General features: G+C 37.6%; 1 protein-coding gene across 2 annotated transcripts in view; it reads left to right on the plus strand.

The window, feature by feature from the left end:
* PPM1D (protein phosphatase, Mg2+/Mn2+ dependent 1D) overlaps window positions 1-19,211 on the plus strand; it is a 41,769-nt gene that overhangs the window by 11,718 nt on the left and 10,840 nt on the right. Inside the window, exons 2-3 of one of the 2 annotated variants that reach the window (XM_044248511.1) lie at window positions 6,546-6,771; window positions 14,775-14,899. In XM_044248511.1, coding sequence (XP_044104446.1) covers window positions 6,546-6,771; window positions 14,775-14,899 — 351 coding nt within the window. Of the gene's footprint in view, window positions 1-6,542; window positions 6,772-14,774; window positions 14,900-19,211 lie in introns of both variants that reach the window. The other variant, XM_044248510.1, reaches the window with a different exon arrangement.

Here is a 19,211-nt window from a genome sequence, read left to right on the forward strand (position 1 = left end):
GGTTGTGGGTACTTGTTTTCAAATTGCTTTCCTGAAAGCTTTTACATCTCCATACCACTTAGGCATTAGAATTCTGTAACAGCTCTTAGCATAGTGATTTAGGAGTATGTTACACTGCCTGGGTTTGAATCCCAGATTTTCCAGTTACTATCTATATGACCTTGGGTGAAGCTTCTTTGATCTGGAGCATCCTCATCTCTAAAATAGAGATGATGATAGTACTTCCCTCCTGAGAGTTACATAACTTGGTACGTATTATTTGGTACATGGTAAGTACATAAGTACCTCAAGTTTTAAATTTATCACAAAATACATACACATTCTGTACTTATTTATAGTAGTTTTATTTTATTTAGAAGTTTCATACTTTTTTTTTTGAAAGATTTTATTTGACAGAGCGTGCACAAGTAGGCAAAGGGAGAGGGAAAAGCACACCCTCACCCCCACTGAGGAGCGAGCCTGATGCAGGACTTGATCCCAGGACCCCAACACCAGGATCTTGACACGAGCCAAGGGGAGACGCTTAACCGACTGAGCTGTCCAGTCACTCCTAGAAGTTTTGTACTTTTGTATATGTGCTGCCGAAGCAAGCACAGTTTTGTACTTTTGTTAGAAAATTTATTTTTCTTTGTTTTAAATGGCTCATACATATTTTCTTACTAAAAATACTTTCTGTAAGTTAGAATTCATGTACTGTCTGATATGCTTCTTGGTTTTTTTTGTTGTTGTTTTTAAGATTATTGACAGAGCGAGCACAAGCAGGGGAAATAGGAGAGGGGAAGCAGACTCACCACTGAGCAGGGAATCTGACAAGATTCCCTGGATCCCAGGATCCCAAGATCATGACCTGAGTGGAGCGCAGAGGTTTAACTGACTGAGCCACTCAGGCACCCAATATGCTCCCGGTTTTAAGAGATTTATTTATAAGTCATTTTTTAAAAATTAAAAAACTAAAATGTAAAGTGGAAAATAAAAATTATAAAGATGTCTATTCCTTAATATATAAATTTATTGCAGTTTTAATCAGATCTTCAACAAGGTTTTTTTAAAGATTTATTTGAGAGAGAGAACACAAGTGGGAGAGGCAGAGGGAGAGAGAATCTCAAGCAGATTGCACAGTGAGCACAGAGTGATGTAGGACTTGATCGCACTCATGACCCTGAGATCACAACCAGACCTGAAACCAAGAGTCAGGCACTTAAACGACAGCACTGCCCAGGTGCCCCAGGGTTGGTTGGTTGGCTGGGTTTTTTTTTTTTTTTTAAAGATTTTATTTATTTATTTGACAGAGAGAGATCACAAGTAGGCAGAGAGGCAAGCAGAGAGAGAGAGAGGAGGAAGCAGGCTCCCTGCTGAGCAGAGAGCCCGATGCAGGACTCGATCCCAGGACCCTGAGATCATGACCTGAGCCTAAGGCAGCGGCTTAGCCCACTGAGCCACCCAGGCGCCCGGCTGGTTTGTTTTTTAATTTCCAAGTTGCTTCTAAAGTTTATTTGGAAAAATTATTGAGTATTGAGAAAGAAGAATAATTGGGGGATACTTAAACTCCCAATTATTGAAAAGAACCATAAATAGAATAGTAGGATGAGTCTAGAAATAGATCTGAGGCAAAATGTAGCATATGATGAAAGGTGACTTTTCAAATGAAGAAAGCATGGATTTTTTTCAGTATTTTAAGATAATTGCAGAATATCTCTTTGTACATGTTAGGGCTTTTGACCAAAAAATGTGATTTAAATATTAATATTGTGTCTTTCAATATCTCCCCTCCCCTTTTTAAGCTCTTTTTCTTCTTTTCCATCTTGTAGGTGCTTTTTGCAAACAGTTGGTTAATTTTAGGTAAATTTTGTTTTTTGAATGTGCCTAAAACCCTTTCTTTCTGGGAGTTCACCTCCTTAATTTATTGTGATAATAGATATTTATCTTTTTGGGTTCTTAGCTGCAGAAAAAAAAATTCTGTTTTAGCTTGCTTGAAAAGAAAAGGTTTTAGCAAGATCTGTAATTAACCCGCAAGATAACTGAAAGGGCTGAAGAAACATTCAGCATACTCTAGGCTAAGCTTTCTAGGAATAATAATATCTGTAACCATACTGGGAAATTAGATGGGCTAGGGAGCTGTGTGCTGTGATCTATGCCTGTATAATTGATGCCTTCTTCCTGTTTCCTTTTTTTCTAACTTTAAACAAATTGTGAAATACAGCATACATATAGAAAAGGCCATAGAACATAAATGTACATTTCAATGAAGAGTTGTAAAATGAACACCATCTGGTTAAGAAAGAGAGCATTGCCTGTACTATGGAAGCTCCCATATGTCTTTTCTCATCTCATATTTTTAATCTTCTCTCGGGGTAACCATCATCCTGACTTTTGTGGTGATAGTTCTGTAGGGGTTTACTTTTTTTTTTTTTTTTTTTTTTCCTTTTGAAAGGTTTTATTGATTCGTAGCCTGTGGGGTGGGGCAGAAGGAGAGGGAGACAGAATGTTAAGAGAGAGAATCTTAAGCAACCTGGAGGTGGGACTGGATCTCAGGGCGCTGAGATCATGACCTGAGCCCATATGAACCATGCAGCTCTGAACATTCTTATATTATGTGTGTACATGTACATTAATTCATGATCTATGTCTAGGGATAGTGAGTAATCGAAGTGTACACATATCTTCATTTTTGATAATGCCTAGATGTTTTCTGAAGTGGTTATGTCAGTTTATATTCCCAAGAGTAGTTGATAGAACATGTTCCACATTCTTAATCACAGTTTCTATTGTCAGACTTTAATTTATGCAGTCTGATAATTATATAGTGGTATCTCATTGTGGTTTTTAATTTGTATTTCCCTGTTGATTAAAGAAGCCGAACACCTTTGCGTGTTTTTTTTTTTTTTTTCTCTTTGGATTTCCTGTTTTGCAAAAGGCCTTTTCGAGCATTTTGTCCATTTTTCTGTTGCATAGTTTGTCTTGTTGATTTGTTCTGTAGGAGCATTTTTATATTCTGGATACCATCTTTGTGGTGTGTTATTATAAATTACATTCTGTGACTGTCTTTTCACTCTAGTAATAGCATCTTCTGATGAACAGAAATTCTTGGGCTTTTTTTTTTTTTCTTAAGATTTTATTTATTTATTTGACAGATCACAGGCAGGTGGAGAGGCAGGCAGAGAGAAAGATGGGGAAGCAGGCTCCCTGCTGAGCTTGATCCCAGGACGGTGAGATCATGACCCAAGCTGAAGGCAGAAGCTTAACCCACTGAGCCACCCAGGTGCCCCTGATGAACAGAAATTCTTAAATTTAATGGTAGTATAGCTTCTTAATCATTTTCTTTATATGGCTAGTCTATCCTTTGTCTTTAGGAAGTCCCTTCCTATTCTGAGGTCATGAGTATACCTTCCTGTATTTTCTAAGCTATTTTAGCTTTGCTTTTCATACTGTCATTTAATATATCTGGAATTTTTTTGTTTGTTTTGTTTTTTGCTTGGCATCAGAAACCCAGAGTGTTTAGTTTATTATTTTGTTTTATTTTGTGTAATCTTGTTGCAATCCCATGTACCAAAAGTCAGTCTTTTTTTTAAAAAAAGATTTTATTTATCTATTTGACAGACGGAGATCACAAGTAGGCAGAGAAGCAGGCAGAGAGAGAGGAGAAAGCAGGCTCCCTGCTGAGCAGAGAGCCCGATGCGGGGCTTGATCCTAGGACCCTGGGATCATGACCTGAGCTGAAGGTAGAGGCTTTAACCCACTGAGCTGCCCAGGCGCCCCCATTTTTTTTCTTTTTGAGATTTTATTTATTTGAACGGAAGGGAAGGGGCAGAAGGAGAGGGAGAAGCTGACTCCCTGCTTAGTAGTGAGCCTGATCCTGAGGCTCAATCCCATAACTGCTTGAGCCACCCAGGCACCCCCGAAAGTCAGTCTTTTCTTTACTAATCATATATCAAGTGTTTAAAAATGCATGGGTCTGTTTCTGTGCTCACTGTTCTGTTCTTTTGGTCCACTAGTTTACAACTTTTCCATAAAGGTCTTGTTAGAGATTTGTTAGCACTATTCCCAGATACAGTATACCTTTTGCTGCTATTGTGAATGGTATCTTTTTTAAAAGTTACATTTTGTAATTTTTTGTGGTGGGCTTATGGAAATAGCATTGTTTGTTTGTTTTCAAATATAACAATGTCTATATTCAGTAACCTTACTGAACCTTATCAAAGCCAATAATCTATAAATGCTTTTGATTGTTCCGCATATGTTTTCTTGGGGGCCATTTTCTCTTTGTATATTCTTGACGCCTCTTAGGCTATTTGCTTTTCTTAAATAATGATCATAACAATAAAAATTAACATTTATTGAGCACTTACTATGTGTCTGGTACTGTTGAAGGTCGTTTTACATGTGTAAATTTATGAATTTCTAGCTTCGTTAATATTGGTAGCCATTCTTTTTCCCTCAGCAATTGTGAGGGTCATTATTTCATTATTGCAAGCAGCCCTCTGCTGTGGTGACAGGGCATTCTGTAGGGTGGATTCCATCTGCAGGATGAGATGAAATGCGCTGTAGGATTCAAGAAATGTCTTTTCAGCTATGTAATGTTGTAAAGAAAAGAAGTCTAGGGGTGCCTGGGTGGCTCAGTGGGTTAGGCCTCTGCCTTTGGCTCAGGTCATGATCTCAGGGTCCTGGATCGAGCCCCAAATTGGGATCTCTGCTCAGCAGGGAGTCAGCTTCCCCCCTCTCTTTTTGCCTGCCACTCTGCCTACTTGTCATCTCTCTGTCTGTCAAATGAATAAATAAATTTTTTTTTTTTTTAAAAAGGAAAAGAAAAGAACTCTAATTAGTCTGACTATGCTAGAGTTGCCTTGTGGCTTTGAAAGTTGTGTGGTGCCCCATCCAGTTTTTAAGGCCCTTTTTCTTATGCCTCATCTTGGTTGAGACCCTCTTGTCTCTATCAACAGATGCATCACTTCCCTTAAGAGAGGTTATTCTAGGGACACCTGGATGGCTCAGTTGGTTAAGCCGCTGCCTTTGGCTCAGGTCATGATTTCAGGGTCCTGGGATCGAGTTCAGCATCAGTCTCCTTGCTTGGCAGGGAGCCTGCTTCTCTCTCTGCCTCTGCTTGCCACTCTGCCTGCTGGTGTTCGCGCTTGCTTGCTCTCTCTCTCTCTCTCTCTCTCTCTGACAAATAAATAAATAAATAAAATCTTAGAGAGAGAGAGAGAGAGAGAGAGAGAGGTTATTATAGGATCTGGTCACTTAGGAACTAAAATATTTTACTTTTTACTGTGCAGAGAGTTTAGGCATTGACCTAGCTCCTGCAGTTTTAAATAAATCTGCCAAGCTTCTACTGTCCATTCCTATCTCAGCCTTTGCCACTGTCTCTGAATTAGAGCTTTTCAGGGACTGTTAAGAGGGAAAACTGATGTATTGCCTTTACAATTGTGCTTTTCACTTATATTGGACTATAAGTTTTGTATTCTGATTTTTCCCTTAGTATAATTCCATTTCTTTAAGATTCCAGGGTTTCCTCAGATTTGTCTATGACTTTCCTCTGTGTTTCATGACTGCTGTGGACTTTTTCTAATATTTATATTCTGTTCTTTCAGTGGGATTTTGGTGAGGAGCCTGTGTCAGTTGTTTGGATTCAGTTGGCTGTCTTAAGCTGTAAATTGTAGTTTAATATTACAGAATTTTTTTTTTAAGATTTTATTTATTTATTTGACAGAGAGAAATCACAAGTAGACAGAGAGGCAGGCAGAGAGAGAGAGAGAGGGAAGCAGGCTCCCTGCTGAGCAGAGAGCCCGATGCAGAACTCGATCCCAGGACTCTGAGATCATGACCTGAGCCGAAGGCAGCGGCTTAACCCACTGAGCCACCCAGGCGCCCATAATATTACAGAATATTTTAGAACTATTAAATGATGAATGTGATTAGTCAGTATAAGATTTTAGAATTAAATATATCAGATCTCTGCCACTTAATATTTGAGTTATCTTAAACAACTTTAACTATTCAAACTATTGATTCCTCATCTGTAAAAGGAAAATAATGGGACTAATTTTACCAATCTTATAGGTTTAATGCAAGTATTATTTGGGATAATACATGTAAAGCTCTTAGCATGGAACCATAGATTTTGAATGTCTAAAATAGCTATTTCAAAAACAAATCAAGTACCTTTTCCTAAAAATCTTAAAAGAGAGATTAATAAATAGATGCTAAGCTACAGAAAAAAAACAACAAACAACTCTGAACACATATCTGCCACTAAATGTAGTTGGGACTAAGAGATGTGGAACTAGTAAATCTCTCTGTAATATTTTTCTCCTAGGATTGGTTTGATGGTTGTAATAAAATTATATTATTTATAAAATTAATTCATTAGTATATTGATGAAGAAATGAACACAAGTTCTTTTTTAATAGCTTTCAAAATGTTCTTAAAATTTATCCTATGCTAACTCAAGTTTTAACATGCTAATTCAGCACGCATTGCTATTTTTATTCTGATACCATATTAATGTTTATGTCTGGAAGAGTAAAATATTTTATTTTTTATTACAGCAGAATGGCCAAAGACTATGACAGGTCTTCCCAGCACGTCAGGGACAACTGCCAGTGTGGTCATCATACGGGGCATGAAGATGTATGTAGCTCACGTGGGTGACTCAGGGGTGGTTCTTGGAATTCAGGATGACCCGAAGGATGATTTTGTCAGAGCTGTGGAGGTGACACAGGACCATAAGCCAGAACTTCCCAAGGAAAGAGAACGAATCGAAGGACTTGGTGGGAGGTAATCATTGTGCTGTTTGTCTTTCCTCTCTTGGTTCTATTTTGTTCTTTTCTGCTTTACTACTAGATTGACCTATTACTCCCTTTTAGTGAAGTTACTTTTTCAGTATTACAAATTTTTAGTTTTCCTGATAAAGTACTGATCTGTATTCATATTTATGTCATTATTTTGAGCTGACTGTTTTATTTCTGATAATGACTCCAGGGGGAAATAATATTTTAATGGGAGTCAAATAATACATACCAAGATTTATTGATCATGACTTTCAGGATCTGGACAGAGCAGTCTTTAGGATTGCAGAATAGAACAATTTGAATCTGACTTTGCCCCAGATTTTTTAAAAAAATATTTTATTTATTTATTTGACAGAGATCGCAAGTAGGCAGAGAGGCAGGCAGAGAGAGAGAGAGGGGAAGTAGGCTCTCTGCTGAACAGAGAGCCTGATGTGGGACTCCATCCCAGGACCCTGAGGTCATGACCTGAGCCAAAGGCAGAGGCTTAACCCACTGAGCCATCAGGTACCCCTAATGCTTATAGACTTTTAAAAATCATTGTGTTATGAAAATCTTCAAACACAGGTGAGGGTAGAAAGAGTAGTATAATGAACTCCCACATCTATGGGGAATTTTTTATAATATGGGTTAATGCTTATTGGTCACAAAATAAACAGGATATAAAATTATATTTGTAGTGTGATTTCAACTATCCAGAAAAATAGGAGTAGTACAGAAATACACCACATTTTAAAATCTTCTGTATGGGGGCACCTGGGTGGCTCAGTGGGTTAAAACCTCTGCCTTCAGCTCAGGTCATGATTCCAGGGTCCTGGGATTGAGCCCTGCATTGGGCTCCCTGCTTGCAGGAAGCCTGCCTCCCCCTTCTCTCTGCCTGCCTCTCTGCCTGCTTGTGATCTCTGTCAAATAAATAAATAAAATCTTTAAAAAATAAAATAAAATAAAATCTTCTGTATGATGATATGTACATACACATTTTTTTTAATGGTAGCATTCATTTGTTTAAAATTTAGGTAACATAAAATGATACACTTTAGAAGGTCTCTCCACTGCTACTGTTCCACAGGCCACCCAGTTCCCCTCCCCCTCAAGAAACCAGTATTATTGTGTATCCTTTGATAGAGATTCATACATAATCAGATATGAAGCTGTACCATATATGGATGTACCATCATTTATTTAACTGTTCTCCAGTTGAAGAGTATTTCTATTTTTTTTTTGTTATTACAAACCCTACTGTAAAATGAAAAATCCTGTACGTGTATCTTTTTGTACATATATATTTGTGGGATCATTTCCTAGAAGGAATTGCTGGGCCAAAGAGGAGTATATTTTGAAAATTGATAACTGTTAGTCTCCATGGAGGTTGTACCAGTTTATATTAACGTCAGCATTGTATGTGGATGCCCTTGACCCTACTTCTAGAACTTTCCTTTTTTTTTTTTTAAGATTTTATTTATTTGACAGAGATCACAAGTAGACCGGCAGGCAGAGAAAGAAGACGAAGCAGGCTCCCTGAGGAGCAGAGAGCCCGATGCGGGACTCGATCCCAGAACCCCGGGATCATGACCTGAGCCGAAGGCAGAGGCTTTAACCCACTGAGCCACCCAGGCGCCCCTACTTCTAGAACTTTTTGATCATATTGATGTTTAGGTTAAAAAGGAGGGGACACTTGGTGATATTTTAATTTTAATTTGTCTTACAAGAAAAGTTAAATATCTTTTTGTTTAGCAGCTATGTATATTTCCTTTTCTTTGTATTTCTGTTTATACTCTGTTCATTTTAGGGGGGAAATTTTTAGCCTTTTTGTATTAATGTGTAAGAGCTGCTTATACAGTTAGAGAAATTAGTCTAATGTATGTGATGTGCTTCAGTTGTTTTCACAATCTGACTTTCACTTATGGCCCTGAAATTTCTATTCACATGGAAGTTCATTTTAATGTTGTTTAGTCTCTTTTGTTATGACTTTCGTTTTTTTGTGCTGTACATACAGTTCTCTCATTCTGGGGTTATTAAAAAGTCTTCTGTATTCTAGTACAGTAGTTACAAATATTTTTACTAATACAGTAGTTTTGAATATATTACGAATATTTATGAATCTATTACAGTAGTTATGAATATTTCCTACTTACAGGTGGAACGCTTTTTATTCATAAAAATTGAGGACCTCAAGGAGCTTTTTGTTTATATGGGTTATATATAATGATTTTTAGAAACTAAATGTAGAGACCCTTCCAAATATTTGTTCATTGAAAAATAACTTTTTAAAAAGATTTATTTATCTGAGAGAGAAGGCGAGAGTGTGCATGTATGAGTAGGGGAGACGCAGAGGGAGAGGGAGACAAACAGACTCCCTGCTGAGTGGAAAGCTTGGTGGTGGGCTGGATCCTAGGACCTTAAGATTATGACCCGAGCTGAAATCAAGAGTCAGATGCTCAACTGACTAGGCCACCCATACACTCTGAAAAATAACAATATTAAACCCAACTGTATTGGGCACCTGGGTAGCTCAGTCAGCTAAGTATCTGTCTTTGACTCAGGTCATGATCTTAGGGTCCTGGGGTCGAGTTCTGACTGCTTTTCTCTCTCCCTCTCTCTCTCTGTCTCTCATGAATAAATAAAAATCTTCAAAAAAAAAAAAAGTAAATCCATTGTGTTAACATAAAGAACATTTTTTTAATGAAAAAATAGCTGTTTCCCAAAACAGATATTTAGGGAGAGACTTGGAATTGTTTTACACAAAGTCTGCTTAATGTCTGGCTTAATAGGTGACATCTAGATTCTCATAGCTGCTTCTGCCTTCAATCTTTTATGTTTTTTGGTTGCAGTATCAGAAGTAAAACTGGTCTTTCATAGGTATATAATTGCAAAAGGGGGATTATTTTAATAGTTTTTCCATTTATGGAGATAGTCTTCTTTGATGTTATTCTAAAACTCAAAAAGAAGTAGTTTCTTAAGAGTTAATAATAGTGTGGTATCTGAAATTATTATTTTTTTAAAGATTATTTATTTATGTATTTATTTGTCAGACAGAGATCACAAGTAGGCAGAGAGGCAGGCGGGGGGCAGGGGAAGCAGGCTCCCTGCTGAGCAGAGAGCCTGATGCGGGGCTCAATCCCAGGACCCTGGGATCATGACCGAGCCTAAGGAGAGGCTTTATCCACTGAGCCACCAGGTGCCCCTGAAATTATTTTTTTAAAAGATTTTACTTATTTATGTAAGAAAGAGAATGAGAGAGAGAGAGAGAGAGAGCATGAGAGGGGAGAAGGTCAGAGGGAGACACAGAGTCCCTGCTAAGCAGGGAGCTGGATGTGGGACTTGATCCCGGGACTCCAGGATCATGACCTGAGCTGAAGGCAGTTGCTTAACCAACTGAGCCACCCAGGTGCCCTGGTAACTGAAATTACATCAGTGACCTTTTTATATGCTTACATTCCAGATCCATAGGTGTATCAGTTAAGAGCCATTTGGTTAAATGACTTTTTTTTATTAACAGACTATTTTTTGGAGCAGTTTTAGTTCACTGCAAAAGTAAATGGAAAGTACAGAGTGTTCCTATATATTCCCTGCCTCCTATTAAATGCACAGCTCCCACTATCAATACCCTCTAGCAGAGTGATACATTTATTAAATTGATGACCCTACATTGACGTACCATTATCACCTAAAGCCTGTAGTTTACATTAGGGATGTTTTAGAGTTTTGACAGGTATATAATGACATGTATCTACCATTATAGTTTCACTCTCCTAAAAATTCTGTGTGCTCTGCCTGTTTATCCCTTCCTCTTCCCTTACTCATGGGAACTACCTGTCTCTGTATATCTCCGTAGTTTTGCTTTTTCCAGAAGATCATATAGTTGGAAACATGTAGTATATAGCCCCTATGTGTGGTTTTGTAACAAAGGCATTGGTAATTTGTGAAATACTGCTGAGTTAACACAGATCCAAATATTGACATATTTTATTATATAATATCATACCAAATCTTATAGCCTCTCAGAAACCTCACTGTATATACATGGTCTTATGAAAATAATTTTGACCTAGTAGACTCCCTGAAAAGGTCTGGGGGACTCCCAGGAGCCTCTGAGCCATATTTTGAGAACCACTTTTCTAGTAATTTTGAGAACCACTTTTCTAGTACTTCTTTGGTTGTTATCATATACATTTTAACCTTTAGACTCTCTGGAATTTTAAAATCTGAGCTGTGTAGTAGGGCGACAAGTTAATATTTTTTTCTCAATGGCCATTAGTAGCTACTAGAACAATTCTGTATCTTTTTCTTACTGATTAGAAGGGTAACTAGGCATAAAACCCCTCTTTAATGGGAAAATGACCTTGAGTTTACCCTCTTCTAGCACCATTTCTCTGGTTAAGATGGAATGTCAGTTCCATTATAAGGTAACATTGCTTATGGTAGAATGATCCTTGAATTGGAACTGTATTTGGATAGAGAAGATTTTGAGTGGACTATACAGACCTTATTAGCTGCGCTGTGTACATGCAGTTTGACTTATGCAGGGACTGGTAAGTCAAAGGCTATTATAGGACACTGATTCCTGGGGCATATGAAGTTTATGTGGGTCATATGAAGCTTGTTTATGGGTGCTAGAAAATGGCTCTTAGATTTCTCTTAAGGATGATAGCTGATGACAGCATAACTGAAGCTGCCGTGCTGGCATACTGTTTCCTGTTCTATATCCTACAAAGTTATCTATTTGATCCTATAGTGTGAAGATCAGTCTGTATCTGAGGCCATTGCTCATAGTCCTGCAAAGTGAGCTTTGCAATTATAAACTGGATTCCTGTATATGTTTGGGTCTTTTTCTGGGCTATTTTTATACTGTATGTTCTTGTAGGAGTAGCATACTTTTTAAAAAGAAATTGTGGCTCATTATAATTTTTAACATTGGTAGTACTGATCCCTTTTCATTAATCTTTTAAAAAATATTTGATGGACTATTCTTTATTTTTCTATATGAATTGTTAAATTGTATATTCTTTGATTTTTAATAACTTTTTTTTAGAGTTTATGTTTTTTGTCTTGTCACTTAAAATACCATCTGCATGGTTGGACAGATGCTCTTTGCCATTTGGGAGCAGGTGTCTTTTTGTACAAATTGAGCTGTTTCATTATAAGTTATTTCCTCCTTTCCCTCTGTCTCACCCTAGGCAACTGGCCAGTGCTCTGTTTTTCCAGCCTTCTGTTGCTGCTCAGTCAGCTCTCTGCATATCAGGCTGTGCCTTTGTTTATGCCTTTTAATCATACAGGACAGCAGTAGGGAGTGCAATAAAAGCAGCATCTTTTATAAGATTGCTTTGTTTTTTTGATGCTGGATTTAAAATTTGTTTTAACCAGTACCATTAGTTTTTTGTTCCTCAGAAGCATAGAGACAATAATATCTTTGACTATTAAATATCAAGAAGGCTCCTACTTAAGATTTATAATGGAAACAATTTGGGTAGCTACCATAATTACTTAAGTATTAAGCCTTACATTTTAGGGAGCAGGTTTAGGAAAGAACAATAGTACTTAATTAAGGTAGTATGAAGGCAAAATTATTGTGTCTCTTCTTGTGAATGGTAGATTTAATCTTTACTCTCCTGTTTGTTTTTTGAGGGTAAGTATTAAAGAAAACATAAAATAACAAAATGACCACCTTTGGTTTTCTAACTTGTTATGATGTAGAACAATGTTGCTTTGAGGACTCTGAATTAAACTAAATGGGTTCTCAAAAGGGATAGTAAATAAACAACTCCTGACTTTCTCTTCTGTGTTATTAATGATTGACATCGTTTAGTGACCATTCTGTACTTGCTTTATTCCGTTTCTCTGCTATCTAACATGGTTGCGGCTAGCTACATATGGCTATTTAAATTTCAGTATAATTTAATTACAATGAAAATAAAAAATTCAATTCCTCATTAGCACTAGCCACAGTTAGAGTGCTCAGTGGCCACACAGGAAAGAGTGAACATTTCGATCTTTGCAGAGTTTCATGAGACAGAGCTGCTTAAATCTCCTGGCTTCCTCTTGTGAGATAATTTTGTTTTCTATTTCAGAAAGAAGGTTGAGGCTCTTCTGCCATATTCATATTTTTCTTGGCTCACAGAGTGGTTATTTCTCATTTATAAGGCTTATGCCTTTATTTTGCATCTCTTCGGATTTTTATTCATTTGTTATCTCTTTTCTCTCTAGTATTTTCATTCTTTTTAAGTTGGAGTAGAGATAGAAAAGCTATAGTTGGGGCTTAACTGGCTGGCAGCTGCTGAGGTGTATGGTATTTTATAGTGACATTCCTTTGAGAGTGGTCACCATTATTTGTCCTGTCTTCAGCTTTCAGCGTCTTGAAGCCAGTGTCATTTCAGTGTTCATCAAGTTTAGGAGGATAGAGTCATGCTACTCAAGGTCAACATAATAAACTAATAAAGACTCATATATATATCAGGATGTTTTAGTACTCATTAATCATGAGAAAAATGACCAACAAGGAAACCACGTATTATTGTCAGCTGGCCTGCCGTAGATGAATGAAATTTCAGATTGTAATCAAAGGGTTTCTGGATGTATAGGGGCGCTAAGTGAGAAGACTTAATTAGGTTATTTTAGTGTCCTCTATCTTTGAAAGTCTTGGGGAACAACCTCATCTTATGCATGTATCTTTTTTTTTTTCTTATGCATGTATCTTGTCAGGTGGACTTAATATCAATTTTTAGGCTAATAGTGTTTCTTGAAAATTCTCTTTGCTGCTCTTTCTGCCAACTTTTCTAGCCTTCCAGAGGAACATCTTTCTTTCATTGATTTTTTTTTTTTTTTAATTCAGGCAGGTCATGATTAGTTAAGGGTCAGTTTACTGTTTCAGTCATGCCAGGCACCTGCTGAGAGACCATCTCTAGTGTTTGTGTTTTTTTTTTTTTAATTTATGAGAGAGACTGAGAGCGAGTGAGTACACGTGCACATGAGCAGGGGGTAGGGCCAGAGGAAGAGAAAGAAGCAGACTCTGCATTTAACAGGGAGCCAGTTCCAGGACTCAGTCCCTGGACCTAAGGATCATGACCAGAACCAAAGGCATACGCTTAACGGATTGGGCCACCCAAGTGCCTCTCTGTTGTGGTTTCATTATTACTTTCTTTGCTTAAAGATTTGACCATATTTCCATGTTTTAGGCAACCTAGCATGTACTATTCTGTGTATTAATTATAGATTTCTGTTGCTGCTATACCAGATTCCTTTCTAAGAGTTTTATTTTTTTTTTTTAAAGATTTTATTTATTTGACAGACAGAGATCTCAAGTAGGCAGAGAGAGAGAGAGGAGGAAGCAAGCTCCCTGCTGAGCAGAGGGCCTGATATGGGGCTTGATCCCAGGACCCTGGGATCACGAAGGCAGAGGCTTTAACCCAGTGAGCCACCCAGGCCCCTCTCTAAGAGTTTTCTTATTCTGTGATTCCCACATCTATATCTCTACAGCTGATCCATTTCCAAAGTCTACTCTCATACTTGTAATTACAGAAATATCTAAATACATGATATTTCTGTTGAGTTACCAAATCATCAAATTAAAAATACTAAAACTGAAGTTGTACTGTTTTCAGCACCCTCAAATCCATCAAAAATTATATTACATCTCCTTTTCAGTTTTTTAATCACTATTTATTTATAATCTCTTCTTCCTCCCTTCAGTTTTCTTAGTTATCACATTATCTTGCTTTTTTCTCTGACATGCTGTCTACTCATTTTTCTTCTCATTACTTCTACTCTGTTCTTTCTAAACTACCTCAGCAATCTCAGTTCTCCTCATGTTAATCTTACCTATTCTGTGTTTCCTCTTTGAACAGGAATTTTGGTTTAAGCATCTTTGTGTCTGAAACACATAAGTCATTATTTCATGATCATATAATCTGATTATATTAGTTATTTACCATATTAAGCTACCTTAGTTGTTCTATTTTATTCGTTTAGAATATTTTTTTTTGAACTCTTTTTCAGTGTGATGAACAAGTCTGGTGTGAATCGTGTAGTTTGGAAACGACCTCGGCTCACTCACAATGGACCTGTTAGAAGGAGCACAGTTATTGACCAGATTCCTTTTCTGGCAGTAGCAAGAGCACTTGGTAAGTAGGACTTATATTTGGTAAATCATACTAGATATTCTACAGTGTATGGTGGTAACATAAAAGAGGAGACTAAGAACTAAATCCTCATTTGACGGGCACCTGGGTGGCTCAGTGGGTTAAGCCGCTGCCTTCGGCTCAGGTCATGATCTCAGGGTCCTGGGATTGAGTCCCGCATCGGGCTCTCTGCTCAGCAGGGAGCCTGCTTCCTCCTCTCTCTCTCTGCCTGCCTCTCTGCCTACTTGTGATCTCTCTCTGTCAAATAAATAAATAAAATCTTTAAAAAAAAAATCCTCATTTGACTGATAATGGGGGTAGAAATACGCTGTTGTTATAGTAAATGCTTTAAAACTTAATGGAGGGGAAGGTTAAAATGGATTTCAGTGCTGGTTGCTCTTTAACCATGAGTCATGTTCAACACTTTGGTGATTCACACCAGTACTTAGGGAAGTATATATATGTCTAGGCTTGGTGTTATCCTTAAAATTATTTTTAAATGTGCTTCCCTACTTCAGCCTTTTATATTTCTCTTAAGAGCCTTCAAAGGTCTCTTTCTCATTAGCTAGCAAAATAAATTGTTCATGACAAAATAAAAATACTTATTTTCTAATCTACCTGGTTTTGGACGCAAAAAGGGAGGGCATGCAGGTTAAGATAAGGAGTTTGGTGCAGACATTATGTGTGGTAGGCAAGAAATAAACCTTACAAGAGTTTATAGCTAGACCATGACAAGGAATTTTCTTTTATTCATTTTTTTTCTAATACTGCCTGTAGCAGTATTCTAGGCACTCTACATATTTGTAGATTTTTGCAGAACTCAAAGGCTGTCTGTTTCTCAGGTTATTCATTAATAGTATAACCATGTGCTATAATAGGTCTTTCAGTTGTTAGCAAGGATAAAAGAGGGAGGATGTGATAATTGGCAAGTAATTAATATTACTAAAGAACAGCGTTTTTTGTTTGTTTTGTTTTTAAAGATTATTTATTTTAGAGGACAGGAGCCGGAGGGGCCGAGGGAGAGGGAAGAAGAGTCAATCTCAAGCTAAATCTGTGCTCAGTGCGGAGCCCAATAGGGGGCTTGATCCTAGAACCTTGATATCACGGATCTGAGCTAAAACCAAGTCAGACACTTAACCCGACTGCGCCTCCCAGACACCTCAAGAACAGAGGGTTTTTTTATGGGGAACCTAACTAATTATACTGAGGGCAAGGTCTTACTTCAGATTCAAACTGAGGGGTAAATTGAGGAGTGCCTGGGTGGCTCAATGGGTTAAAGCCTCTGCCTTCAGCCCAGGTCATGATCCCAGGGTCCTGGGATTCAGCGCCACGTGGGGTTCTCTGCTCAGCAGGGAGCCTGTTTCCCCCTCCCCCCAACTCTGCCTGCCTGCCTACTTGTGATCTCTCTCTGTCAAATAAATAAATAAAATCTTAAAAAAAAAAAATTGAACCTTCAATTTAGAAAAATAGATGCCAAGTTATTTTGTATATATGAAGTGTGTGTGAAGCATTTATGAAGTATATATGAAGCATTTTAAACCTTGAAACTCATAAGAGATTGTGTAGTGGAAAAGTAGGAACAGATGAAGGACTGGCAGAAAGAGCAGGAAAACCAACTGGTTTTTCTGTTTCAGACTTCCTACTTTCTACTTTTCTTTTTGACTTCTGTGTCTCTAGAGTAATTCAGACAAGAAGTAATCTAACTCCTACTTGAATATCTTCAGTAAATCTTAATATTTCAAAGTACAAACTCTTGCATAATTGTCAGTTAAAATCTGCCACCATGAATCTTTCAGATATTGGCTCTAGTTTTGTGTGCTGAAACAAAAACAGGGCAATGTATTTATTTTTCCTTTTGCATAATGACCATCATTTACCTATTCAAAATTAGCTAGCATATTTTTCTAGTCTTTCCTCTAGGCTGAAGACCCTTCATTATTCTTGTCATATTGCTTTATTTCTTCATTAAATGTTCCAGAATTGAGGATATTCTGCAAGATGTGGTCTGAACAGTTTGAAGTATGATGGAACTATTTTGTTCCTGCTACCTGAACATTGTACTTCTGCTAGTTGAGTCCTGGAATCTGTCATTAGCTTTTAGTAATCATACCACATTTGTTGGTTTATTGAAATAACTCCAGTCGTTAGATATTTTTCTTATGAACTGTTACCAGTCAGATTTCTCTATTACATACACTTTGGTTTTTATTGGAGTAGTATGAGGGAGGGGAGACCGAGACGGAATTAATAGCAGCATTGAATGAACCTCTTACAGAATATCTAGTCAGTCCAAAAGGTATCAATTACTGTATTTGGAGAGAGATATTGATGTGATTATTTATTTATTTATTTATTTGTCATAGAGAGTGAAGTGAGAGCAAGCACAGGCAGACAGAGTGGCAGGCAGAGGCAGAGGGAGAAGCAGGCTCCCTGCCAAGCAAGGAGCCCGATGTGGGACTCGATCCCAGGATGCTGGGATCATGACCTGAGCCGAAGGCAGCCGCTTAACCAACTGAGCCACCCAGATGTCCCTTGATGTGATTTTTTAAAAAGATTTTATTTATTTACTAGAGCACAAGCAGGGAGAGAGGCAAAGAGTGGGAGACAGGGAGATAATCCCAAGCAGACTCTGTGGTGACGTGGAGCCCCATTGGGGCTCAGTCTGATAATTCTGAGATCATGACCTGAGCCAAAACCAAGAATCGGGCACTTAACTGACTGAGCCTCTTAGGCACCCCATCTGTGTTTTTTCCTTAGCTTGATTCAACATTTGTTAACTATGTAGAGAGAAAGAAATATAGTCCTCAATATTTATTTACACAGATACTCAAAAGTACTTAAGCAGTGGTATATCAGCATTGTTTTAAAATATCTCCCCATAGACTGCTTTAAGTTGCAAAAGAGAAAAAATAGTAATTAGGGGTGCCTTGGCTGGCTCAGTTGGAAGAACATGCAACTCTTAATTTCCAGGTGGTGATTTATAACCCATATTGGGTGTAGAGATACTAAAAATTAATAAACTTTTAAAAAAGAAAAAACTAGTAATTAGAGAACAGAGAAGTCAGGCAGTACCTTGACTAAATAATCAAAATTATCATCACTAATGAGGAATAGTGCTGAGACTGACACAATATTCCCTATGTAGTATTCTGGCCAAGATGTATAACCTAAAGAAATGTTGTAAGTGCATGCTATTCCTGATCTTAGGCCAAAGCCTATAAAAGACCCGGAGCCTGGGATCATGACCTGAGCCAAAGGCAGACTTTTAACTGACTGAGTCACCCAGGTGTCCACAAATAAATAAAATCTTAAACTTTTTTTTTTTTAACTTGTTACATGGTAATACTTACTGGATCATAGTAAATTATAGTATTTGGCACCATTCTTATGGTTTATGACCATTTTTAATCTAGCTTTTTGGGAAAGAAAAGTTTGCTTAACAGAAATTGGTACCATTTTTAGATACTCATGAGGATTAGAATTACTTCCATACAGATATAACAAAGGTGCCTTCTAGTGGCTGTGTGACAGAATTGTATGTGAATCTTGCAAATCACTTATTCCTTGAACAGATACTTACTGAGTGCAATATGTGCTAAGCATGTGGTCTTTGCCCTCTTGGAAGCTTACAGTATAGAGAAGGGGAGAAGCATTCATCGGATCACAAAACGAGTTGAAAAATTACATCTCTAAATACTTCAATATGTGCTAATGAGAACTTAAAATAAGGGTATTATACCTAGCTGGAGAGGCAAGAGATATTTGATACTGAGCTGAAGTTTAAGAGAGGAAGAACGTGTGTTCTAAGCGTAGGAGCTGCATCTGCAAGCAGCTCTGATAAGAGGAAGGAAGGTGAGAATAATAAGGAACTCTGACAAAGCCCAGTGTAGCTGGAACAGAGATATGAGAATAAGAGGCATAAATAAAATGACTTTTTTTTAGATTGTGGTTAAGAGTTGTATCTTAGGAATAAGACTAAGCTATTGCAGAGTGGGAGTGGAAACAACTAAATTTGGGTATACGTATGTTTTTAATTATGACAAAATACATAATTTTGCTATCTTAACCATTTTAAGTTTACAAGTCAGTGGTGGTATTAAGTTCATTTACATAGTGTTTTGCAACCATCACCATCCATCTTAAATATGTTTTATTTTTTATTTAAAGATTGTATTTATGTATTTGAGAGAGAGAGATAGCAAGAGAAAGCATGAGCAAGGAAGAGAGGGAGAAGAGTTTCCTTGCAAGCAGGGAGCCCATTCTGGGGGTTGATCCACGGACTCAAATCATGACCTGAGCCGAAGGCAGGTGCTTA

This window comes from Neovison vison, chromosome 5 (assembly GCF_020171115.1).
Source record: "Neovison vison isolate M4711 chromosome 5, ASM_NN_V1, whole genome shotgun sequence".
In the NCBI taxonomy this organism is placed as follows: Eukaryota; Metazoa; Chordata; class Mammalia; order Carnivora; family Mustelidae; genus Neogale; species Neogale vison.